The 24016-nt window shown below is 42.1% G+C and overlaps 1 protein-coding gene across 1 annotated transcript in view; it reads left to right on the top strand.

Moving 5' to 3' along the window:
• The first annotated feature begins 3541 nt into the window (after window positions 1–3541).
• UMODL1 (uromodulin like 1) overlaps window positions 3542–24016 on the top strand; it is a 56347-nt gene continuing 35872 nt past the window's right edge. Inside the window, 9 exon segments of the mRNA XM_068155293.1 lie at window positions 3542–3617; window positions 7010–7252; window positions 12812–12973; window positions 13380–13486; window positions 16368–16560; window positions 17557–17697; window positions 18484–18603; window positions 20217–20471; window positions 22100–22212. Of these exon segments, the coding sequence (XP_068011394.1) occupies window positions 3542–3617; window positions 7010–7252; window positions 12812–12973; window positions 13380–13486; window positions 16368–16560; window positions 17557–17697; window positions 18484–18603; window positions 20217–20471; window positions 22100–22212 (1410 nt within the window).

Below are 24016 nucleotides of genomic sequence, written 5' to 3'. Positions count from 1 at the left end.
ATCCATCTCCACAGTCCCAGAGTGACCATAGGCTGGGCCTTCTCAGATTGAGAGGATTGAATGAGATTGAAATGGTGGGAGTCTGAAAGAAGTAGTCTAGGAGAGATATACTGACACCTGATTTTGAGAAAGTGTGTTAACTGATTTAATGATTCTCCAGCTTTAGGTCCTGTAGATCTACAAGAAGATGTGCTGGCTTCTGGAGCATAGAACAGCTTTTGTTAGACTCTCTTGGAGCCCAACTGCATAATTCTGTTTCCTGCACGCAAACCAAAGTGTCTTGAAATGCCATGATCATTTGGGGCAATTGAAATAGTGATTACATCATAAAGAAGATTATACAAAGGAAAAAAGAAGTGTCCTAGCAGCTGATGTTTCTGTGTGAAACTCCTAGCCTAAAGAAGACCAAGACCTTCTAGATGACTAATCAAATCAAAAGCTAATCTGTCTAAAGTAAATGCTTAAAAGGTACAACGAGAAAGCCTTCTGTAAGCCAGAATATTCCAATTACTGATAGTATTGTCTAGGAGAGTCAAATCTCATTTCCAAAAATCTGCTTCTTGATCCTATGAAATTATCCATTAATGGATTCTGACATGGCTTTTATTGGCACAGGCCTTTTTTTTGTATAAATTGCATTCTTCAGATCAATTCAGACATTACAAATGTAACTACAGAAAATATAAACAGCAGAGCCAGGAGGACTGATTAGCTCCAGATGGCTGGGCCAGGAGGACTGTGATGAGCTCCTTCCAGAGTAGAGTCCAGCTCACTACCAGCACAACACAGCCAGGACTTTTATTCCACTAAGCATTTCCTTCTCTGTGCCTCTCTCCATTGACCTTCTTCACTACTAAAGCAAGTGTGAGCAAATTTTTTTACTGGGGTCCTAAGATAACACCTAGTTGAAAGGAATAAGGTGGAAAACAAAGACCAAAATTTATTTTCTGTGAAATATAACAATTCTTACTAAAAATATGATTATATTTAAGCAGCCATGCATGTACAGGTGATCAGTTTTCTGAAATAATGGATGGATCTATGTTTGTGTATTGGCCTGTGCTGAGTAAGTGCAACTCAGTGTAGTGGCTGCAGTAGTATGAAGAGCACATGCTGCTGCCTGGGATGTTGGGCATCATCTTACTGTAGTTAATGCAGTCCAAGAAGTATGCATGGAAGGTGTGAAAATGGCTGTACAGGCCATAGGGCACATGTTTTATTGCTGAGTGGTCTCTTCTAGTATCTGTATTTCTAAATAGTAAGTTGTTGTGTGCATAAGTGATTCTAACTGAAGAAGCAATACAGAGATGAATCAGGATCTCAAAGAATTGGAAATCACAAGGTAAATCCTGAAATACATATGATTCTGGTATCCTTTACTTCTTAGGTTAAACACTTACTGACTTGACTTACAGTTTTGTTTGAAAAGGAGGTTCTGCGTGTTTTGTATTTAGGAACCCTTTCATTCACTACTGCAATAAAGTGACAACTCCCTGTTAGTTGCCCTGCTCTGACTACAGGCCTGCTACAACTTCCAGACATAAGACTGAGCTGTAAATATGCAAGGTTTATCTATGTTTTTCAGCAGTCCTGAAGATGAACACATATATTTAAATCTTTTAGAACAGGAATATTGGCTCTTTACTGCAATTTGGAGGATCACGCGTCAGTCATGGAAGTGCTCAGGGGCAAAGATGGTGAGATTTAACTCTAGAGTGCAAAAAAAGTCTTAGGGTGTATGGCAACCCTAGCCAGCAATTTAGGATTGTAAATGGGAGACCTCATATGCAATCCACTTTGGATGCCAGTCTGGAATGACCTATATTTTACTTTGGCCAGGACATACAAATCATTTGTAAGGGCTAAAGATCTCGTTTTTTTTGGTAGGTGCTAGCTGAAAAATTGCAATCAAGACTTTTTCCCCCCAGAAAGTTTAGATTGTTGGGGAGGAAAAAAAAAAAAGGTGAATGCTATGAACTAAAATATGGAAGATAAATTGCACTGACTCAAGTCCTTTTTCAATTTAAAACAAATTAATGTTTTATTTATTTAGTTATTGATTTATTAGTGGGATGTTTAAGTCAAATGGCAACTTCGGTGCAGCCTACAGCCAGGGTCTCCCTGTTGCCTGCCTGTGCTGATGAAGATGTAAATGGTGCACCTGGAGGATACAGCCTGACCAGGTATCCTGATCTATTCAGGCAAAGAGGTACTAAGGTACGCAATCTCCTTAGACATAGCAGAAATAATTCCAAGCCAAAACACATTTTGGTTTGGGGGGGGGGGGTGTGTGTGTTCTTTTTTTTTCCTTTTCAGTTGAGATGTTCTCCTCTATCCATTTTCCCATTTTATTACAAGCATTTTTCTGTTGAAGTCTGGACAAGACTTAATATTCCTTTCTTCTTCTTTCTTTCTTCCCCCCCCGATGATCTTGCTGTTTTATTTTCCAAGCCATAAGAACAGCTCAAAAGTGCCACGAAACTACATGGAGCTCTGGCTCTGCACTCTGCCAAAAGGTCTAAGCCATCCTGCAACTCCCACTTTGGCCCCACATGTTTCCAGGCCCCCAGCTCTCCTGCTTATTAGTGCCAACATGGTGATTGCCCAACACTATTTTACAGAGGCAATGTTACTGGTATTCTGAACGTATGCAGATGAGGGAGCATGTCGTTCCAGCTCCCTTACATCTGCTCTTTCATCTACATGAAATTGCCTACGATCTGCTGCTCCAGCTCCAAAACCTGTATCTGTGATTTTCCACACTTTAGTGTCAGCCCCCCATGGCAAATAATACTGTTTACTCCTTTTCATTGCGTGAATTGTACTGAAGTTATTGTCCTGCATTGCAAATCTGCAGGTACAGCTATATCATGGGAACATATCTTCATGATATACCTAATGAAGAGAAAGGGATTTTGGTTTCTCAAATCTCCTGCCTAATAATGTTTTGCCTACCATTACTCTGGTTTATTTGATGCTAAAATTGCAAAGAAATGAGGAGCACAGTAAAAGCAGCTGGTGAAACAGATTAAATTCAGGAAAAATAACTGAAACAGACATTCACTTTTACTCTTTGATTTCAAGGTACAGAATTAAAGACCTACAAAGTATTATTGCCTGATATATGGACAGAAACACAATTCAAGATACATAAACCTGACATGTAAACCTGCATGTAAATCTGGCTCCAAGATGTCAGATGTTCAAAGTGGGAGAGAGAATAAGCCTTCAGAAGGATAAACACAGACTACATCAGGAATTTTGAAATGCCTTTTTCTTTGAGTCAGATAGGGGCAAGGGAGCCAAGCTGAGCAGGCAGAAGAGGCAGGTTCCCTGGAGAGAGTGCAAAGGAGAGAGAACTGGCAAAATTCCCACTGGAGCCTCTTTGTTTCTGTTGCCAGTAGTTATCACACACACCTGCAGAAGGTAATGAACTAGAGCACTTTTTTCCCTAATCCAAAAGCCTATGTGTAAGGAAGATCACGTTCCACCACCTAGGACGTGAAGCGATAAGAAAGGCTTATCCAGGATGGACAATACAATGGCCAGGATCACTCTTATTTCTGTTTTTATCCTCTGGGCAGCAACACAACAGGGAAGAGGAAATGAAATTACAGGTGAGTGATGCAAACCCAGTGAGAGGACCATGGCTGTTGTGTAGGACAAAGTAGTTAGGATGTGGAATAACTCTTTATTTTAAATAAACCATCCAATGGGGCCACTCCCTGGAGAACTCTCAGTGTCTCAGTGACAGTTTGAAAATCCTCTCTTGACAATCAAAGAAAATCTAACCAACACAAAATACAACTTTTGTCTCCAATTTTTTATCCCTTGTAATTTCCTTTGTAGCAGAAATTAATTTACTGAGTTGCTTCTTTGTGTTCAGTAACGTGCAAGGTTTTATGAAAACTGTCTTTAAAAGAAACTTTTGGTGGAAATTGTGATGCAAGGTACCTGGCAAATTCCTTGAAATGCATAAAATGAAGCTGTAGAAGACATGTTTGACTTACATCTGTGTTATGGGCTGTAACTTGGAGAAAACTAACCCAGTTGCTAGATTATAACTACTAAATTAAATTCTAATTTGCTCCTAATTTCCACTTGTTTCATTCAGATGAGAACAGACTGTGATTTTTGTCTGCTCTTTATTGCATTTTTTTACTGAAGTGGTTTTGCAAGCCTCAGTTAAAATACAAAGAAAGATGGTGAGGGACTTTTTAGGGTGTCAGGTAGTGAGAGGACTAGGGGGAATGGAACAAAAGTAGAAATGAGTAGATTCAGATTGGATGTTAGGAAGAAATTCTTCACCATGAGGGTGGTGAGACACTGAAACAGGTTGCCCAGGGAGGTGGTGGAAGCCTCATCCCTGGAGGTTTTTAAGGCCAGGCTGTATGTGGCTCTGGGCAACCTGAGGAAAATCAAGCCCTCAGTAATTTTTTTGTTTTGGAGCTTCTGCCTTTTAAAGATGAGTTTGTATCTACCTTTGGTGAACCTGTTCCAATAGATTACTTTTAAGGCTGTGTCAAGACAAACAGGGGGCTTGTCTTTGGCTCTTGCTGTTCTCCAGTCAGAAAAGATTCTGCAGACCCTGTCTCACAGTGCCTTTTCTCTCACTCAAGCTGTGAAGTTTCCAGAATTGCAGCTAAGTCTCTGGCATAAATGTTATCAAGCATTTTTTATTGCTGATTACTTGATCATATTTTCAGTTTGGAGCTGAGTTTGACCTTCAGTTATAACCAGCCTTTCCTCTCAGCCTTTTCTTTCTGTATTTATTTCTGTTAATAAAGTATTTTCTTCAATTGTTTCTGCTCTTGCTTAACATAATAAAATTTACACTTTCCCTGACAGTGGTGAGAGCTGGTGGTTGCTAAGATAAACTCCAGAGATGATAGGCACGATGTAGCCCTACTGTCAGGTGACTCACCTTCTACTGCTTTGTGATTGACTTCAGCTTTGTGTTGCTGGAAACAACAGCCAGTGCACTTTAATTCCTTTTGATAGTGCCATAATCCCGTAGATGGAGGTAATGAGAATAGAAAGCCAATTTGCTTAAGAGCCAAAATTGATCCAAGCTACATTGCTCAGCAGAGGGAACTGCTGTCAGCAAATAATTGAACTCTGTGAGTGTCAAAGCTTATGTTAATCTGTATGGAAGTGATGGATGATAGTAAGGTTGATGGTGCAGCACCTTTCCCTGTTACTTTCAGTCTAACTTTTTCTAGAGAGGGTATCTTTTTGTATCAGCATAGCCGCTTCTTAAACTTTCTCTTTAGGCTTTGGCAGTCTTATTCTATACCTAGTATCAATGTTTAAGTATGAAATATGATTTCATATCTGCTCTAACAGCTGTAGCTACTAATTATAATCCGTGTCTAATTCTATACCATTTTATTCTCAGTTTCATACCTGTATTTATGTTCCACATTGCTGCAGAGCCTAAGCCAGCTCAGCTGACTCTGGAATTTTCAGCTTTCCATTGCTATGTCCTCATTGCATCCTCAGCTCTGTGCAGACAACACGAATCTTCAGTGCTCTCATTGCTTGGTTGTTCTCTCCCAGTCCCTTCTTTGCTCTAACTATGCCAATACGTGAGCTCTGAAGAAATAGAGGGATCAGAGTGACAAGAAACCAGGCTGAACTCTTGTTCCTTGTCTGTCCTACATTCCTCTAACATAATTTTATACTATAGCACTATGATTTCTTATTACAATAATTTCCTTTTCTCATCTTCATAGAACAAATTTTGACCTTCTCCTTCCACCTTCCCTGATCACCGTCAGATGTTTGTGCATTTTCTCCAGATAAAGGCTAGATCCCAAATGATTTAGATATTCTTTCCATTCCACTCTGGGTATTTAAAGATTCAGGTCCCAAAATAAAGAGAGGAAAAAAAAATTATCCTTATTAAAGTTTCTTTTGCTTTTTCTAAAGGATAATATAGGCATTTTAATTCTATCCTATCTATTTCCCAATGGGACACAGAGTGATTCAGCCTCTCTGGTTTCTCTAACATCCCATTAGGAGACAGCTTGTTGTCTGTGACATGACTGCAGGTTGCTTACTGCTAATTCTTGCACTCCATCTGCTTTGGTTGCTGTCCTTGTGTGGGTTTCTTTGTTGTTATTTGTTTGGGGGTTTTGTTTTGATTTGGTTTCATTTGGTTTATTTGTTTTTTTCCCCTGCTCCTTCTCAAGTGTTTCAGTTTTAAGTACAGCATGTAACGAGTTTGCTCCTCATCATTTTTTGGTTTCAGGACTCCAGAAACTGACTCCCATTCCCAGACCTGGGTGAAATTATGTAGATAATTAACTTATCACTGACTTTATTTATACTGAAGTGAGTGAACCACTGCAGGTTTCAAAGGGCCTGGTCTATTATGGTACGCTACAAACACAGGCAACATAGAAGCTCCAAGAATATCTTTTGTGTCAGATACCTGAAAGTCCTTCCCAGTGATGAACAAGTACCCAGTTTTAGCCTACAGCAATGTCTGAAAGATGTCTTATTCCAGAATCTACTGTGACTCATTTGCCCATGAGTTCCTTACCCTTCATTCCCTTTATAGTTAGAGGAGAAAGATGAACGCTTTGGCAGCATGAGCCTGGAGTGCTTGGATGACTCTGCCCTGGAAGTGCCTGTTCTGCTTTACTGTTAATTTCTATTAACATATTAATTTCCTTTATACTTCCTTGTGTCAATTTGCCTGTTCTGCTTTGCAGCTGAAGGCACTGAGAGTTCTTTGCATTTTCTGCCAGTCTGCATTCTTTTGTGACTGAAATGATGCCTATGACAAGCAGTCACTACCAATTCTTTCTTCTGTCTGTTTTATGAAGTGAAACTTTCCTAACATCAGCCTTCCTGGAAATCATTAATCTGTGTTGATTCTGTCATTGCTTTCTCATAATGTTATTTTTAACTAGGTACTGCAGGGAACTTATGCTCTGGAGTGACAAGTTGGTGCTGATCTCCTTCTCTTCTGTTTTTATTTTGTTTTTATTCACTTCCCTAGAAAAGGGCCTCTCTTTGCTAGGGTACCATCTGTGCAACTACAGCCAGACCAAAAATGTGTTTAAAATGGTTGCCTACCAAAAGTCCTATGAGAAAAGCACTTCCTGTGGAGGATGGATACCATGGATGGCATGTTCCAGGACATACTATAAAACACAGTATCATACTGTTGAAGTCCCTGAAACCATCACTTTTACTGATTGCTGTGAAGGATATGAGCAAGTTGGACTCTACTGTTCTTTAGGTAAGTTTTAGTCAGATTAATAGTTGAAATAAATGCTTCTGATGGAAGAGGTCTCACTTAAAATGTAAAGACTTAATTCAGTTCTGGGCATTAGGTTTCTTTCCACTGAAATCAGTGAGCCTGCAAAAATCGGTGGTAAATTTGGTCCAACGTGAAAGCCTAATGTTCCTAATTATTGCTCTTTGTCACCCCTAGTCACACATTCACTGAAGTTCCAGGAGAGCGTGAAGAAGCAACATGCTTGCTGCCCCTACAAGGGCTCATTGCTGGTCCCAGTTCAGGCTGATAGCTGTGGCCAAGTGCAGCCACTCATGCAGCCTTGCCTGGTGCTGTCTGTTCTGAGCATGTTTGCATTTACAGTAAGAGCCTTCTTCTCAATAGTAATTCAGGATGCACTTAGGGTACCATCTCCTTTGATTTTGATCAGGGTCAGTTCCCAGGATACAAACCCAGTTTTGATGTTAATTTAAAACATCCTGTGACCTCAGGACAAGTTGATACCCACTGCTTTCTAATAAAAATTACATCAAGGGGCCTTTTTCTCATGGTGTTCTTGGTCACCTAGGGCTATGTTGGACAACTAGAAACTGGTGAACCTTTTGGTGGATCTGATCTAACTTCTGAGTTTTAACAAGTCTCTGCTTGAGAAGACTTAATCATCTGACTGAAGATGAAATCTTTTTCCCTTTCCCACATCAGAGTTACCAGATGATAAAAGGAAATGGCTCATTTTTAGCAGAACTGAAGTCATAGGTGGAAGAGGTTTCCTTGGGGAAAAGGAACATTTTTATATTCCTTTCATGGACAGAGTCACATACTTTTAAAATGAACAGATTAGCTAGGCCAGCATTGAACTGTGTCAGCATCCAGAAAAGCTCTGCAGGATGTACTTTTGTCTTCTGTTTTCAGTATGATATTTCATTTTCTCCATTTCCCCTTTTCAAGTTATCATCCTGGCAATATATGTAGTCTCAACATTATAACAAAAGAATAAAAAGCAAAGGACCTATTGCAGTCCTGGCCCTTGCTTTGGGTCATAAGACTTGGATGACTCAGCTCTATAGGAATGTCCCTGAACCTGCTCCTGCATCGGATCATGTAACGTGACATGAGGGCGTATGAGCCATATGTCTTGTCATGGGATCCGTAAAGAATAATGTGTTCATCCTACTTTTAAGTTGCTCCAGAGCACTGGAAAATGAACCTCTACATAATTTTTGCAAGATATTTTTTTCCCAACACTTACTAGTAGAATATTGTGTCCAGCAGGAAAATTAATTTAACAGAAAGCCAGGAACACAGAAGTGGTCATTGTATTTTACTTATTCTTTAATGGTTTGCTAGAGAAGAGAAATGAAGGCATAATTAGAAGCACATCATTCTTCATTTATTATATCCTGACATTTTTGGCTTTGTGGCAGTTGTGAGTGTCAGCCAGGGCAAAATTAATCAGCCAGTTACAATATGTCCAGGCAATCTTGTGAGACTAGCAAAGGACCTGCTGTTGATGATCTGAACTTTCCAGTGGATCAAATTACTGTTGAAAAGTTACTTCGGTAAGGTCTTTTTGATATACATGCATGTGCATCTGTATCTGCACATGTGTATCAAATGGCAAGACTGAGAAGCAATCAGAGGAAACAGCTTTTTAATTCTGCAGTGCAAGGAAATAGTATGTCAGCAAAAAGTGGAAAAGTCACTAGGTAGTTATGGCTGTTTCTATTTGCATGAGAAACTCTATGAGTAAACAGATTTTCAGCGTATTTCAGATCTTCTGAGAATCAAGATCATCTTCTTGGGTGTTACCCTGGTAACACTTGAAATATTTTTTCCCAGTATAATTCTATGATTTTTAAAAGCATCCTCTAGGGATATTTTAGGCTTAAAAGCCGTTGATGAGCTTATTTCAGCTAGCATTAACAATTCTGTAAATAATGCTTTGCTGCAGAATTCCTGCTCTGTCCTTGACGCATTTTTGATGGGCATGCTGCACAGGTTTGTCCATGAAATACTGTGGTCATCTTGACTCTTCTGTGGTCATCCTGACTTTTTTTTCTTTTCCTGTCAAAGTTAATTTGGGAACATTTTAAATCATAAGAGGATTTGTATAGCTTCTAGGTGTTTTCTGTGTTTACATTATTCCAATCTCTTTGCTTCTCAGGGCATTAGTCATAAATTGTATGAATGGTAATGCACTGTCTAGACACAGTCTTAAATAAATGATGAGAAGAGAAACTGGAAGTGCTGAAATTACTGCACAGCATGCTGTTAAACTACTGTTATTTTCTTCTTGATGTTATCCATGCTGGCAAGATCTCCATCCTGCTAGGAACAGAAAGGTCTCCATGACCTTTCACAGCAACCTGCTGCTCCTGGCCACTCCCTACCTTGTTTTTTTTTTCACAGAAGGAAATATTTACCTCTGCCTGGGATATGACAGGTCCCATTTTTCATATTTGTACTGTTGGGAAAAAATGTCTAGATCATTAGTCAAGTTACCCTGGTAATTCTCTCTAGTTGCCCACCAGTCCATTAGAGTAGTATTAAACATGCACACACAAACCACTTGGCAATTTTTTAAAGTAGAAATTGAAAAGCTAGGTACCTACAAGTTAGGAAGTGCTAGAATGAATTCTGAAGGTAGGATTAAATAAAACGACCCTTGCTTCTTCTCTTTATGCCTATGCATGCAGATTAGTAAAGTCTTTTAATTACCTGATCTGGCACTGCCTTGTCCCAAGGACCATGTTTCCCTGTGGTGCTCAGGGACCAGGGAGCTGCCCAGCAGCACATCATCCCAGTCTCTGCATTCAGTATATGCTTCAGTGCTCTACTGAGCCCCTTTCTGAACAGAGACTTATTTATCACCTCACAAGGTAAATCCTGGGGTGATTCACAGCCAGCAATTTGTCCTCCTGAAGCCTGTGGGAAGGGAGGGAGGTTCTCCGTCTTACACAGCTGGGCAACTGAGCAGCAGAGAAACTGAGATCAAGTAATTCTATGTGCCCACTCTTGGTCACCTAGGGTGTGGTTTTGATTTTTCCCCAAGTTTATTTTGATTTTCAGAATGTTTAGCACTGCCTTCAACAACTTGCGTGGTTGGAAGGCAAAGCCTCACATCCTTGCTGGTTGCTAAGCAGATCTCAGAGCTGCAGGTCAGGTTCCCTGGCCTATGAAACCCACAGCTCTGAAAGGTTGTTGTGTGCTTGCTGTGCAAAACTTTACCAGCACCTTGCAGGAAGTTTTTTTTTAGGGAGAGACCAGTTCCACAGGTAGGATCCACTTCTGCAGGTTAGTTTCCATCTGCATGAATCAATGGTATGGTTACTTCTCCTGGTGACTGGTTTGCTGCCCACCTTCCACCTTACGGCCATTCAGTCTGGAGAAGAGAAGGCTCCGAGGTGGCCTAATTGTGGCCTTCCAGTATCTGAAGGGGGCCTACAGGAGGGCTGGGGAGGGACTGCTCAGGATCTCAGGTAGTGATAGGACTAGGGGGAATGGAATGAAGCTGGAGGTGGGGAGATTCAGGCTGGAGGTGAGGAGGAAGTTCTTCACCGTGAGAGTGGTGAAGCACTGGAATGTGTTGTCCAGGGAGGTGGTTGGGGCCCCATCCCTGGTGGTGTTTAAGACCAGGCTGGACAAGGCTCTGCCAGCCTGACCTAGTGTGGGGTGTCCCTGCCCATGGCAGGGGGGTTGGAACTAGATGATCCTTGTGGTCCCTTCCAACCCTGACTGTTACTATGATACTATGATACTATGAAACCAGAGTCATATCTGAGCTGCAGGCTCACCACAGTTCCCTGATGGCTCTCCAGCAATTGCCATTGTGAGCACCAGTGGGGCAGAGCATAGCCACATTGAGGTGCTGCTGGCAAGATGAACTCATTGGAAGTGGCATTGGCTAAATTTCCTTAAATTTCTTCGGAGTGCACACAGCCTGATTTAGTGTCTCAGATGCCATCTTCATCCATTGTGCAATGCCTGCCACCTTGACAAATTTCAGCCCATGGCTCCTGAATATGTTCTAGTGAATTATATGTCTTTACATACAAAAGGGTGTTAAATATTTGTCAGATGCTGAATTAGCACACCCTGATGCTGCTCTCCATCCCAATTAACCCTGGACAGGCAATCACGATGTTAGACATCCCTCTTGCAGGTTAAGTCCAGCAGTGCTCAAAGACCTCAAAACCAGGGTCATATGGTGGAAACTGGAGTCTGCCATTTTAGCAGGCTTTGCCAGGAGCTCTTTCTGTAGTCTCATAGATTTGTATCCAACTTCTGGTGTCTGAGACAAATGCAGAGATGTGGTTCCTGGCTGTGCTGCACTCTAGAGGAAACTTGGCTCCTCCAGGTGGAAAGAGGGAGATAAAGGGGAGTTACATCTCAGGTAATGTTGTCCCTCAGTGTCTGTCTCCTGGGAGATCCTCCATCCTGCAGTCACAGCAGACCAGGCAGCTCTCATGTGGGCAGGCTGGTAATGGAGCTTTTGTTGCTAAGCGCTGGGTGCTGCATCTCTGCATCTGTACATTTATGTAAATAACAGTTGCTCCACAGTGCTGACAGTGTTGCTTGGTAGGTGACTGTCCCCAGAGCACTTGGAGAGCATAGATCAAATTTTCAAAATGCATCTGGTACAATTAGGCCAGCAGGACTATGGAAAGGATTGTAGTTAGTGCTGGTGAGGCTGCACCTAGATACTGTGTTTGGCTTTGGGCCACTCGCTATGAGAAAGGTGTTGAGGTGTGGAAGCATGTCCAAAGAATGGCAACAAATCTGGTGAAGGGTCCAGTTCACAAATCTTGTGAGGAACAGCTGAGGGAACTGGGGCTGTTTATCCTGGAGAAGAGGAAGCTCAGGTGAGACCTGAATGGAGGCTGTCACAAGTGGGGGTCAGTCTCTGTCAGTCTCTTCTCCCAAGTAAAAAGATGAGAGGAAATGACCTTGAGTTGTGTTGGGGGTAAGGGGGTGTGGATTGGATATGAGTTAAAAATTCTTCCCTGAAAAGGTTGTCAAGCACTGGAACAGGCTGCCCAGGGAAGTGGAGAAGTCACCAAGAAAAGGTTAAATGAAAACTCTCAGCCTCAAACTTAGACATTACCTGTTTCCTTGGATCACTACATATTATCAGTCATAGCTGACATCAGGCAGATTTTCTGTTTTGCAGTACTTTAATGACTCCACATTCCGAAACAAATGACAGATCAATTGATCAGTCCATCCATCCATCCATCCATCCCTCCATCCATCCATCCATCCCTCCATCCATCCATCCATCCATCCATCCCTCCCTCCTTCCCTCCCTCCATCATTATTAATGGATAAGTATAAATTCAGAATTTCTGTAAGAGAAATGTCTGGAATGACAGAACAATCTGAGAGCATTTGCACTTTTGAAATGAGATAATGGTATGTTGGGCTGCTATTTTCTCCCCATGGAAACCTCAGAACAGATGAGCTTCTATAATGAGGAGGAGGTGTTTGCTATAAATTAAATGGCACAATTTTATGGAAACAGTTTTCTGTATTTTTGTTCTCAAAAATGTTTTTATTCCTTAGCACTCAATAGATCCAGTGTATTTTCCTCAAGACCTGGTATCTGTCCAGTGGATAATATGGAAACATCTGATTATCCTTGTACGTTTGATACTGAATGTCCAGGGCTTAAAAAGTGCTGCAACTCATCCAAAGGAGCAGGCTGTGTGGATCCAGTGCCAGAGGGTATGTTACTGATAAATTCAAGACTGCTTCCAATAGAAATATACTTTTTTTCATCTCCTTCTGAGGCAGAAAAACTGTTAGCTTATTTCTCCATTAAAAACAAACAAACAAACCAACAGGAATCTGCCATGGATCAATGCCAGAACGTTCAGCTTCAGTACTTGCACCAGTGAGTACTGAACCAGGGTGCTGTGAGTCCAGTGGGCCTTGTTCAAGTTTTTGCCCTTTGATGGTGCTGCTGCCTGTGGCATATGGTGAACAAAGTTGTAGCTGATCACTGCTTGTGGGTCTTTCGTATTTGCCAAGTTTAAGCTTGCTGCAGTTTTTCATAGCCTTCCTATGGCTCTGTCGCTTTCTATAGCATCAGACATCAGATGACTTGGCTGTTTTATTTTGTACACTTCAGGAAGAACATTCTGGTACAACGTGACAGTACTTGTGAAAATGGATTTTAATGAATTAATCAGAGTTGACTCCCAGTTTCTGAATCATTCACGCCTTTTGCACTCCATGGTAGGTACAAGCAGGAACGCTCCTGTGTGTTGCTCATTGCGTTCACATTTCTGTACTCAGTAACCACCACTTGCTTCACAGTCCTCAGTGATGAACATAACCTTACCATCTAGACTGGCCTTTTTGACCCTGGTTTCTTCCTGATTGCTGCATCCTCAAGCAGCTCAAGTAGCACTGATTTGTCAGCTTCTTTAGTAAAAATTTCAGGTATTTTCCAAGGGCAATTTAAAGGCAATTTGAAATATAGGGAGTTTTACCTGCTTAAATGGTTCTTCATTCAGCTGTCACAGTTCAGTTTGGGTTCCATGACTGACTGGGTCCAGATTCCAAGACTTGAAAAACAAATTCTGATAAGGAGTTAAACATTTCAAGAGTCAGACTTGATCTGTGGCACTGGGAACTACACAGCAGGTAGTTTCAGCATTGACAAAAATTTTGCTGTGAAACTTCAGGATTACATGAAAAGATTGTGTTTGGGTTAAGGGCATTTTGTTGTCATTCTTGGCACAGTAGCAGTGCTTGGGGAATCAGCAGGGTGTTGATTTTGCTGTTGGGACTGAGGCTCTGCCTCACATGTGGCTTAGCAGCAGCATTGGCAGCAATGTGTGCGTGACCACATGACAGCAGCATCATGTGCCTCTCTGTGCCTGTAGCAGGTCTAGGGAGGTTCTTCTCAGCCTCCGCTCTGCCTTGGTGAGACCACACCTCAAGCATTGTGTCCAGTTTTGGGCTCCCCAATTTAAGAGAGACTGGGATCTGCTAGAGGGGGTCCAATGATGATTAGGGGACTTGAGCATCTCCCCTATGAAGAGAGACTGAGAGACCTTAGTCTTGAAAAGACTAAGAGGGGGTCTCATCAATGTGTATAAATATCTGAGGGGTGGGTGTCAAGTGGAGGGGTCCAAGCTCTTTTCAGTGGTGCACAATTAGACAAGGAACAACAGGTACAAGCTTGAACATAGAAGATTTCACCTCAGCATGAGGATAAACTTCTTTACAGTGAGGGTGAAGGAGCACTGGAACAGGCTGCTCAGAGAGGTGGTGGAGTCGTCTTCTCTGAAAACTTTCAAACCCCACCTGGATGCATTCCTGTGCAGCCTGCCCTAAGTGATCCTGCTTTGGCAGGGGGGTTGGACTCGATCTCTGGAGGTCACTTCCAACCTCTAACATTCTGTGGTTCTGTATTGGTTTAAGCTGACTGGCCCCACTAGAAGGGATGAGAGACAGGGCATGGGACTACTCCCCACCCTACAGTAGTGCAGTGCCAGCTAGGTCCTATATTCTACACCATGTTAACATGCTCGGTGCATGACAGGAAGGGGTTGGCTAGGGCTTACAGGGCTTGAATTCTATTCTGTAGCTTGTAAAGTTTCCTGTTCCAGGTTTTTGTGGTTTTTCCCCTGGCTTACAGGCAGGGCTGCATCCCTTTTCTTCCGGTTTTCCGTTAGTGCGGTTTGCTGGCGGTTCACATTGTCTGTTCCTTTGCTGCTGCATACGCTGGGGTTTTTGGCTTTGTTTTGTTTTTTCAGTTTTCTTTTGTGTACTCTGACATCCCTGCAATACAGTAGTAAATTGTCTTTATATCAATTAACATCTCTGCCTGTCAGGTCCTTCTCCCTCCCATCGGTGTGTGTGTGGGAAGGGTACAGCCTGTGAGAGTGGGCTGTGGTAACCCAGGACACTCTCCTTGTCCCTGCACGGCAGGTAGGAAGAGTCTGAGGTGACCAAGGAAAACACAGCCCCAGCAGAGGTATGAGGCACACTTTTCAGTTACAAACAAAGCTCAGACTGTTTCAGTGATATTTAGGAAATGGATTGATGAACTAGGACAAAGATCCTCCAGGCCATAAACCAGACACATTTTCCTACTACATATCACCATGCCATGGAGATAGCCAGGCTTGGATGTGGCCTTTGAAAGGTATCCAAGAGACCAGGTCCCTATTTGCCCACATTTTTATTTCTACTCTTCTACTGTTTCAAGGTGGGAAAGGACAAGTAGCAAAGGAAACCCTTCTCCTGTCTTAAACTAGCACTGATGGGCAGGAGAATACAAGTGGTAGCAGTAGCATGGGGATGTTTCATGAATTTACTTCTTCCTTCCACTTGGATTTGCCCTTCTCATATCCTAAGAAAGCAGGAAATTCTGGTCCTTTGGCTCTGTGGAAAGGAGTAGAGAACAATGACCTACCAAGACTTTTATATCTTAGTCTAAAGCACACTATGGCAAAGTCAAAGACTGAAATGAAACTTTGTGATGAGGAATGTCTTCCAGGCCCTATCTGCTCCCCTGGCTCATGGTGCTCAGCCCACCACTATGTCATTCCTGACACACAGTTGTCATGACTTGGTCAGTCCCGGACTCTTTCTGTGGCTCTTAGTCCCAGTCACCTTCTTCAGTCTATTGCTGTCCTTCTTCCTTTCTATTTCCTTTGCCAGCAGTCCTTTTGGTTGCTTAAAGTAAGAAGTGTTAGACAGCTGAAATGTAATAGCATGTCTAATGTACTGAGATCTATTGAGATTTCTGTTGAGATTTCTATTGATCTATTGAGATTTTGGTGTTTAAGCATTACAAGACAAAGAGAATTTTCCCATACCTTTCTGGGTTATATCCTCCTGCCTAAGCATTTGAGATCTGACATGCAGCTTCACACCTCCCTTAGCTTGTCATTGCAATACCATGACTCTATTGTGATTGGTGGTAATGAGAATTCACCTTGCTTGAATACAGACTTCAAAGTTGCCACTGTTATGGCTTTGGAATCGGTGCTTTCTACACTCAGATGATGAAGATGCTAACTGCATAAGTTATGCCTCATTGCCATACAGCTGTGCTGAGAAGGGAACAAGACATTGAAGTGTTCATTCCTCTGCCTTGCAGATTACCGGTGCACTACTGCCCTTGAATGCCTCCGTGCACCATATCCAGAGTAACCGTGCAGAGGTATATGCTGGGACAGTGTCCTCTCAGGTTCTCATTGGACTGCAGCAGCCAGCTCCATTGGTGGAGGTTTCTTCTTCCTTGAAGGACATCGTGAAGCGCACGTATGAAGTGATTGACACAGAAGTGCAAGGTAATTTGTTGTGGTCCTGTCACAGGGGAAGCTTTTCTAGAGGGTTTCATTCCTCTTGTCTTGGGATTTCATCTATCAGACTATGAATTTGCTTTCAGAAACAGCACATTGGATCTTGTAAACTTTGAAAATATGGGCCTAGGTTTTCCATTATAGGGTGGAGGGGACTGTCAATAACTACTTTGGAGTGAATGGTTTGTAGAGGAGAATATATTTTAGTGGTAGCTGGGTTATATATTTTAGTGGTAGCTGGGTTATGGTTGTACTCAATGACCTTAAAGGTCTTTTCCAACCTTAATGATTCTATGGTTCTATGATTTTCAGATGAAAAAGGAAAGGCGTCCATATTTATAACAAAATCATTAGTTGTATTGAACAGGATCTTAGAAATAGTGGGGTGTTTTGGTAGCAGACACGCTCTGGTTTTACACATATTTCTGCTCTGGTTTTATACATGTGTTAATTCTAGTAGCTTGCACAAACCAAGTTGTATTCATAGTCTGTTAGTTACTGTGGCATATTGCTACCTAGTTTCAAAATGTTAGGTAAACATTTAAATATCTTCAGTTGTAATTACTTTAATCTACTTATTGCTGTGCAGTTATGTGCCGGAAGTGCATCCATATGCACCGTTGCCATCACTTCTCATTCTGGGTTTGCTTTTGAAAACTCAGTCCAACTTTCAGTGAAATCTCTGGCTAGATCTTCTTCTTGTTGCTGGCATCTCTTAAGTTTGGATGACATCCTGCAGGTGTGAACAGAAGCTGCCACTGTCCTTCTGCTCCAAAGAGTTGGAGTAAAAAGTGGTAGTGTTATCAGTGTTTGGGGGAAGGGCAGCATTCTGATTTTGTTGCATCTATACACAGCCCAAGCGCTTCAGCAGAGTTATTGAAGATTTACACTGTATTTATCATATCCAAAGCCTGGCCTACACACATTGCAGATCAATCTTGATGCTGCTTTCCATGTCTGTACAAGGTGTGTTCCTCTTCATAGATGTCGATGAATGCTCCTATGCTGAATTCAATGCTTGTCCCAAGAAAAACACCTGTGTAAATCTGGAGGGTTATTACAGCTGTGACCCTCAGCATGAACAAGCAGATGTCATCCAGCACTGGCTGAGTCAAGGAAAAGAAGGTAAGAGACATCGAGTCTTGCCTTGAGAAATACTGAGAATGCTTCTTCAGGACTTTGTGGTCTATTGCAGGAGACACCTACATGGTCAAGATTTCTGGAGCAAACAATGCCCCTTCTTCTCCTGTTGGGGGAATATGCTAGATAAACCATCTGTTAGCTATTGCTGATTGAAATACAGTGCATTTGTTTCACAGTACCCAGCTTCATTCTTCTGCCTCACCCTCAGCTGGCCTCACTCACTTGCCAAACACTTTAGCTTCAGGCCCTGTCTGCTTTTCAGAGCAAGTCACTCACTGTCAGTACACCACCCCAGCCTCCTGGGGAAATACGATTCAGATGCTATTTATACACAAAGTCTCCATCCCATTTTAACTGGGTGACTGCAGCCAGGACTCAGTGGCTCTGTTATCCCACTCTGGATTACAGAGTCCTCTGCTGGAAGCAGCTTGAGCTTCACAATAGGTGAAATAATACTTTGTGGTACAAGTTCAGCAAAATATGTGTAGACATCAATAGGCCTGGTAATAGGCTTAAAGATAATGAGATAAATAAGTGCTTGCAGATCCAGTGCTTCAATTAGAAAACAATTTGACAATCCTTTAATCTCAAAAGTGAAGATAATGTATTACTTCATGCTTTTGTGATATGGTAATATATTTATTTTAATTTCTGTTTCTAAAACTTCTACTGCTGCTTCCCAGCTGCAGAAAGCATGAATGGTATTATTTTGGATTTGCTTTGTTAGGAATGCTTTAATTCTTTGATAATACTATTTTTTCCCCCTAGGCATGGCAGTATCTAATCCAAGTTCAGCACTGAATCTCATCAACACTAGCAATAGCTCTCTGTCTATAAGTAATTCAAGTCTCTTGTCCATCACTAACCAATCCACAGATGCTGGGTGCTGTAAGTAGCCTTGGATATAAATGAATGTAGTCTTGCTTTTAATGTAGTCATTTTTTCATCCTTTTGTCCTGAGGCTGGTTGAGGTACAGGAGAGTGTTCAGAGAAGCTGGTAATAGTTTTGGAGTGAATCTACATCTATGGAAGCAGGAAGAGAGAGGCTTCCCCAACAAGACATTTAGATTGGAGGCTGTGGTGCTGTAAAGTGACCACTGGAGAAACCCTACTGTTATTCCCATGACTAATGAAGGGAAATGGTCTTCTGGAAGTGGATGTGGCTGCACTTGTGTCTGGTGAACCATTCAAGTTCAGATCCCATCACAGGGCTTATGCTGGATAATCCTCCAGTGTGAGATGATGCCAGTGAGGGCTGTGCAAGGCCAGCCCCCCTTGTTCCAGATGCAGCTCACTGCATATCCCAGGCTTGCCCGTAGAACTCCTCCTGGCCACAACCACCATGATGCAGGTCTCTTGTTTTTTGAGTCTGTGAAGATATTGGCAATGTACATGAGTAAGAGAGATTGGCTGCAGCTATACTATGCTGGAGTCACCCTTTATGAACACTCTTCCTGTTACATATAATAGCGATCTGAAGGACTATGATGGGAACAAATATAAAGATTTGCCTTTATATGGGTGACTTCTGCCCTTTCAGGCAAGATTTATCACAATCCTTTTAACAAATCTTCTTCTTGTGAAAGGAAATAGCTTTAAGTAGTTCTTTGCCTAGTTCAGAGAGACACTGGGGATCTTCATCCATAACTTCCAATCCAAGCTTCAGCTAGAGGAATTAAACTGAAGTATCTGTAGATCAGGGGTTTTGGGGGTGTTTGGCAGCCAGTATGGCTCAGCATCCTGGAAACAATTGTGTCCTATTGAAAAGTTTAAGAAAACACAGTTCAGGCTAACCATTAGTGTGAAAGAACTAAAGTTGTGGCAGCAGCATGCCATGGTCTCTAGGCTATCATGGGGGTTGATGTTCATGTCACCTGACCACAGCTGTTGCCAGAGGTGTCTAGTCTGAGCTCTCTCTCTAGTTAGTGGAGACAGACAGCCTCTGCTGGAGAGTGATTCATCCTACCCAATTTAGACACCTCCTCCTCTTTCAAGAGAGGAATCATCTGTGCAGGGTCCTTGTCTTTTCCCACTGACATGGCAATGATTGCAGTCAACTAGAGTGGTGTAAACAGGTGAAACATTGCCCAGCACTCTGCCACCAGCCTCTCAGAAGGAGAGATCTGTAGAGGTTTTCCACATGCAGGCTTTGCAGGCAAAGCAGGTGTTAAGGTATGTAGAGTACACAGATTCACTATTTCACACATAATCCTGTTGCTTGAATTTGTATCTCACTGTCTGATTATTTGAGTTAGTAAAGATTCAGCACAGATAGGTACTGTAAAAGGAAATTAGAAAAGTAAGCATCAAATCAATTAATTTGGTGGAATGGTTTATGGACAAGGGCACCTGGTAGTGTGAGAGGGGTTCCAATGTAATGCAAAGAGGAGTGTCCCCTATTGATTATCAAAGTGCTTGTCTGTAATGGATTTAGACTAGCAGAATACATTAAAGATGAAACATTCCTTGTTCTGTGATGACTTTTCCTGGGACTGCGATAGATCCCTCAGCAGTTAGAAACCACCGAATCGTCGGTGTTACCAGCAACAGTTTTGAAATGTCCTGGCATGCCACTTCTACTCTGAACCATACTTTCCAAGTCCAAGTGTTCAAGGGCAAGGAGATTGTACAAAACCTGAAGACAGAGGAAATGAAAATGGACGTGTCTCAGCTGGAAGCAGGTGTGATGTATTCAGTAGAGATCAGCTATGAAACCTGTGGAAAAACCAGCACCTCCCGTCAAAATGTTAAAACAGGTAAACAGCCTCTTTAAAAGAGACATACATTCTCTCTCCCTCTCAGTCTCCCTCTCTTTCCACTGACTTGCAGTTCAGCAATGATCTATTTATTTCTCTCTGCATTCTGTTTCCCACATTCTTCAGCACTTTTTCTCTCCTCTTTCCCCAGCATTCATGCAACCTGGACTATCAGGCAGCAAAGCTCTGGCCTTAGTTGATGAAGCAGTGCTGGAGCTGACTCAGACTATCACAGATGTCAGGCTAAGATAAAATAAGGTTTTGTTTTGTTTTGTTTTGTTTTGTTTTGTTTTGTTTTGTTTTGTTTTGTTTTGTTTTGTTTGTGCCTGGCACTTCATTCTACTGCCACCCATCTCCCATGAGGCCAGTAAGAAATCCAATTAACTGATTTGTCAAGGGCTCAGCTGAGCTAATAAGAGTGTCCAGATTCAGCTTAATATTTGTGAGTGACCAAGATAAAATAATAATAACAAGGGCTATGTTTAAAAACTTGCAGAATGCCTGCATAATTTAGTTCAATCTGTAAGTGATACTAGCTCCCTTAGACCCTAATATGTTGATCAAACATAATTTTGCTCTTTACTAAATTATTGTTCTTAAATTATTGCCCAAACCTTCATACAAATAAAAGATAAATCTCTCCCTGTTTTCTTCAAAATGTAGGCAGTGAGCTACTTAATACTGGCTACAGTTAGAATGCCACTGGTTATATTTATCCATAACAGCCTTCCCTTTAATCAGATGTGGGATGACTTCAGTTTGAGTCACAGGAAATTACTGCCTTTGTAGAGGGAAAGCAGGAGGTTTAATGGCTACAGAAACAGGGAGCTGAACTTCAGGTGTGAATCTGGAGCCCTTGAGAAAAAGAAAATGTTTGCAGAGATCAGTCCAAAGAGTAACAGCTTCAGATGGTTTATAGAGGATAAGATGGTTATAGATCATAGTATCATAGTATCAGTCAAGGTTGGAAGGGACCACAAGGATCATCTAGTTCAACCCCCCTGCCATGGGCAGGGACACCCCACACTAGATCAGGCTGGCCAGAGCCTCATCCAGCCTGGTCTTAAACACCTCCAGGGACGGTGCCCAAACCAACTCCCTGGGCAACCCATTCCAGTGCTTCACCACTCTCATGGTGAAGAACTTCCTCCTCAGATGCCTTGGCTCTTGGTTTTGGCTTGGGTGCTCTGTACATTACCTGTCAGACAGAATTGCCATGCACTGTTTTTTGTTGTTACTTTCATTTTAAGAATATATTTATTAACCATTCTGCCAAGACCAGGGGAAAAAATTGTGACTAGTGTACCAAAGACGAGCTCAGAGGCAATTCAACCCTGGGTGTAACTCAAATGCAGGAGTTACATATGGTCATGTTCACAAGGATGTGTGTATATTCAATTCTTACGCAAGCATATCTTTATGGGCCTGATGTAAGTGCATCTCCTCAATGTATAGGAAGTTTGTAGTAGAATATTGCCTTTATTTTGTTGGTTTAATACCAAATTGTCTCCACATTCTTCCATCCTTCTTCCTCCACCCTCTGAGGTTTTGGTCTGGGTACATCAGTTTTGACTGAATCTTTCAATTTCCTTCTTTGTCAGTGTCTGTTTTAATGTCATGTTTTACAGAGGCCAAGATATTTGGTGTTACACTGAGGATTCTCAACTACAACTTCACTGATGATTTCCATAATGCCAGCAGCTCAGCATATGAAGAATTTTCAAAACTCTTGCTTACAGAGGTAATGCAAACAGATCTAAGAGTAATATATATATATATACACACATATATCACAGTATCACAGTATCACTTAGGTTGGAAAGGACCTCGAGGATCATTGAGTCCAACCTATCAACACAGACCCCATGACTAGACCATGGCACCAAGTGCCACGTCCAATCTCCCCTTGAACGCCTCCAGGGTCGATGACTCAACCACCTCTCTGGGCAACCAGTTCCAATGCCGAATGACTCGCTCGGTGAAGAACTTCCTCCTCACCTCAAGTCTGAACCTCCCCTGGCGCAGCTTGAGACTGTGTCCCCTTGTTCTGGTGCTGGTTGCCTGGGAGAAGAGGCCAACCCCCTCCTGGCTACAACCACCCTTCAGGTAGTTGTAGAGGGCAATGAGGTCACCCCTGAGCCTCCTCTTCTCCAGGCTAAACAATCCCAGCTCCCTCAGCCTCTCCTCATAGGGCTTGTGTTCAAGGCCTCTCACCAGCCTTGTTAGAGGATTTCATGCTTGGCTAAAATATCCCTTGAAAATCATCATACTGTTTCCTATGACCTTTCATTACAATTGAAACAAAATTCAACTGACTAGACAGATCAAGCCCTTAGCCTTAACAGCAAGGAAGCCAATGAGAATTTTCCTCTACAGAAGAGTAAAGGAATTAAAAATGCAGGCATGCAACAGGGACTCCTTTCCTTCGATCTTTAGTTTGGCAATAAACTCATGCTAAGTTGAGCTGAGGCTTTTAAATGGATTATGGAAATAGCGCTGCTGACATTTGTTTCAGGGCTGTCTTCTCAATAAATGTGTGACTATTCTCAAAGTTCTTTCCTCTTTTAGGAACAGTGACAAAGTCAGGCTTTCTTCTTAACTTCATACACATGTGTAGCCACTTTTCCATGCTCAGGTATAACCAGCCATAAACAAAACTAGAGTCCCAAAGTCTATTACCAACTCCCAACTTTCCTGCCAAACAGTGGGGAAAATGTTTCAGATGCTGCAATCCCTTACAGTCTTGCTGTAGAGAATAGGGCCCATACAGAGGAATTGAGATCTGCATCCAAAACAAGACTTTCCCAAAAGGAAGTGGGGCACATAAACATAAGTGAACGTAAATCAAAGGGAGAAAAAGAAAGAAACAAAACAGTAATGGAGCTATACTTTCAAAGGCAACACAGGAGAGACATTTGCTCATGAGAAATTGCAAACTGAACCTCCTGACACGGTTTTACTTCCTGCATCTGCAAATGATTTGTCTTTGTTGTGCAGGGATGTTTTTGAGTGAATCTTTTCTGAGTGTAATGCAGACATACCTAGCATCATGGAATTGGAAAGGAAAAAGTGTTGCCCATCTGTGTTGTTTCTGCCCAACATCCTCCTTTCACTTCTCTCTTTTTCTTGCCTCTAAACCCTGTTGTGAGCTTAGACAAGGTAAACAACTTGTTTGTAGGAATTTTTGGAGCAAACTCTGACTGAATGGGACAAAGCTGTGTTGATTTATGACACTGTAGTGTGTGCTCAAAGGCACACTTTGAGGTATATGTAGGAAGAAAAGGCTCAAGCAAGGAGATTTCCTGAAACACACTGGCACAGACCAACTTGGATTCATGCAGTTGAGTCTTCCAAAGTGCAGTGGTTACATTCAGGTTGCCAGTTGTGACTGTCCCCTGGCCAGTGCTAAGTGTCTGGGGACATTGCCCATTGGAATGGGCTGCCCAGGGAGGTGGTGGAGTTGCCGTCATTGGAGGTGTTCAGGAGGAGACTTGATGGGCTACTTGGTGCCATGGGTTAGCTGTTTGGGTGGGTTGGATTGGTTG

This window comes from Melanerpes formicivorus, unplaced genomic scaffold (genome assembly GCF_026170545.1).
Source record: "Melanerpes formicivorus ecotype bairdi unplaced genomic scaffold, bMelFor1.0.p_v2 SCAF_30, whole genome shotgun sequence".
NCBI lineage: Eukaryota > Metazoa > Chordata > Aves > Piciformes > Picidae > Melanerpes > Melanerpes formicivorus.
This window is presented reverse-complemented; position numbering and strand designations above follow the sequence as displayed.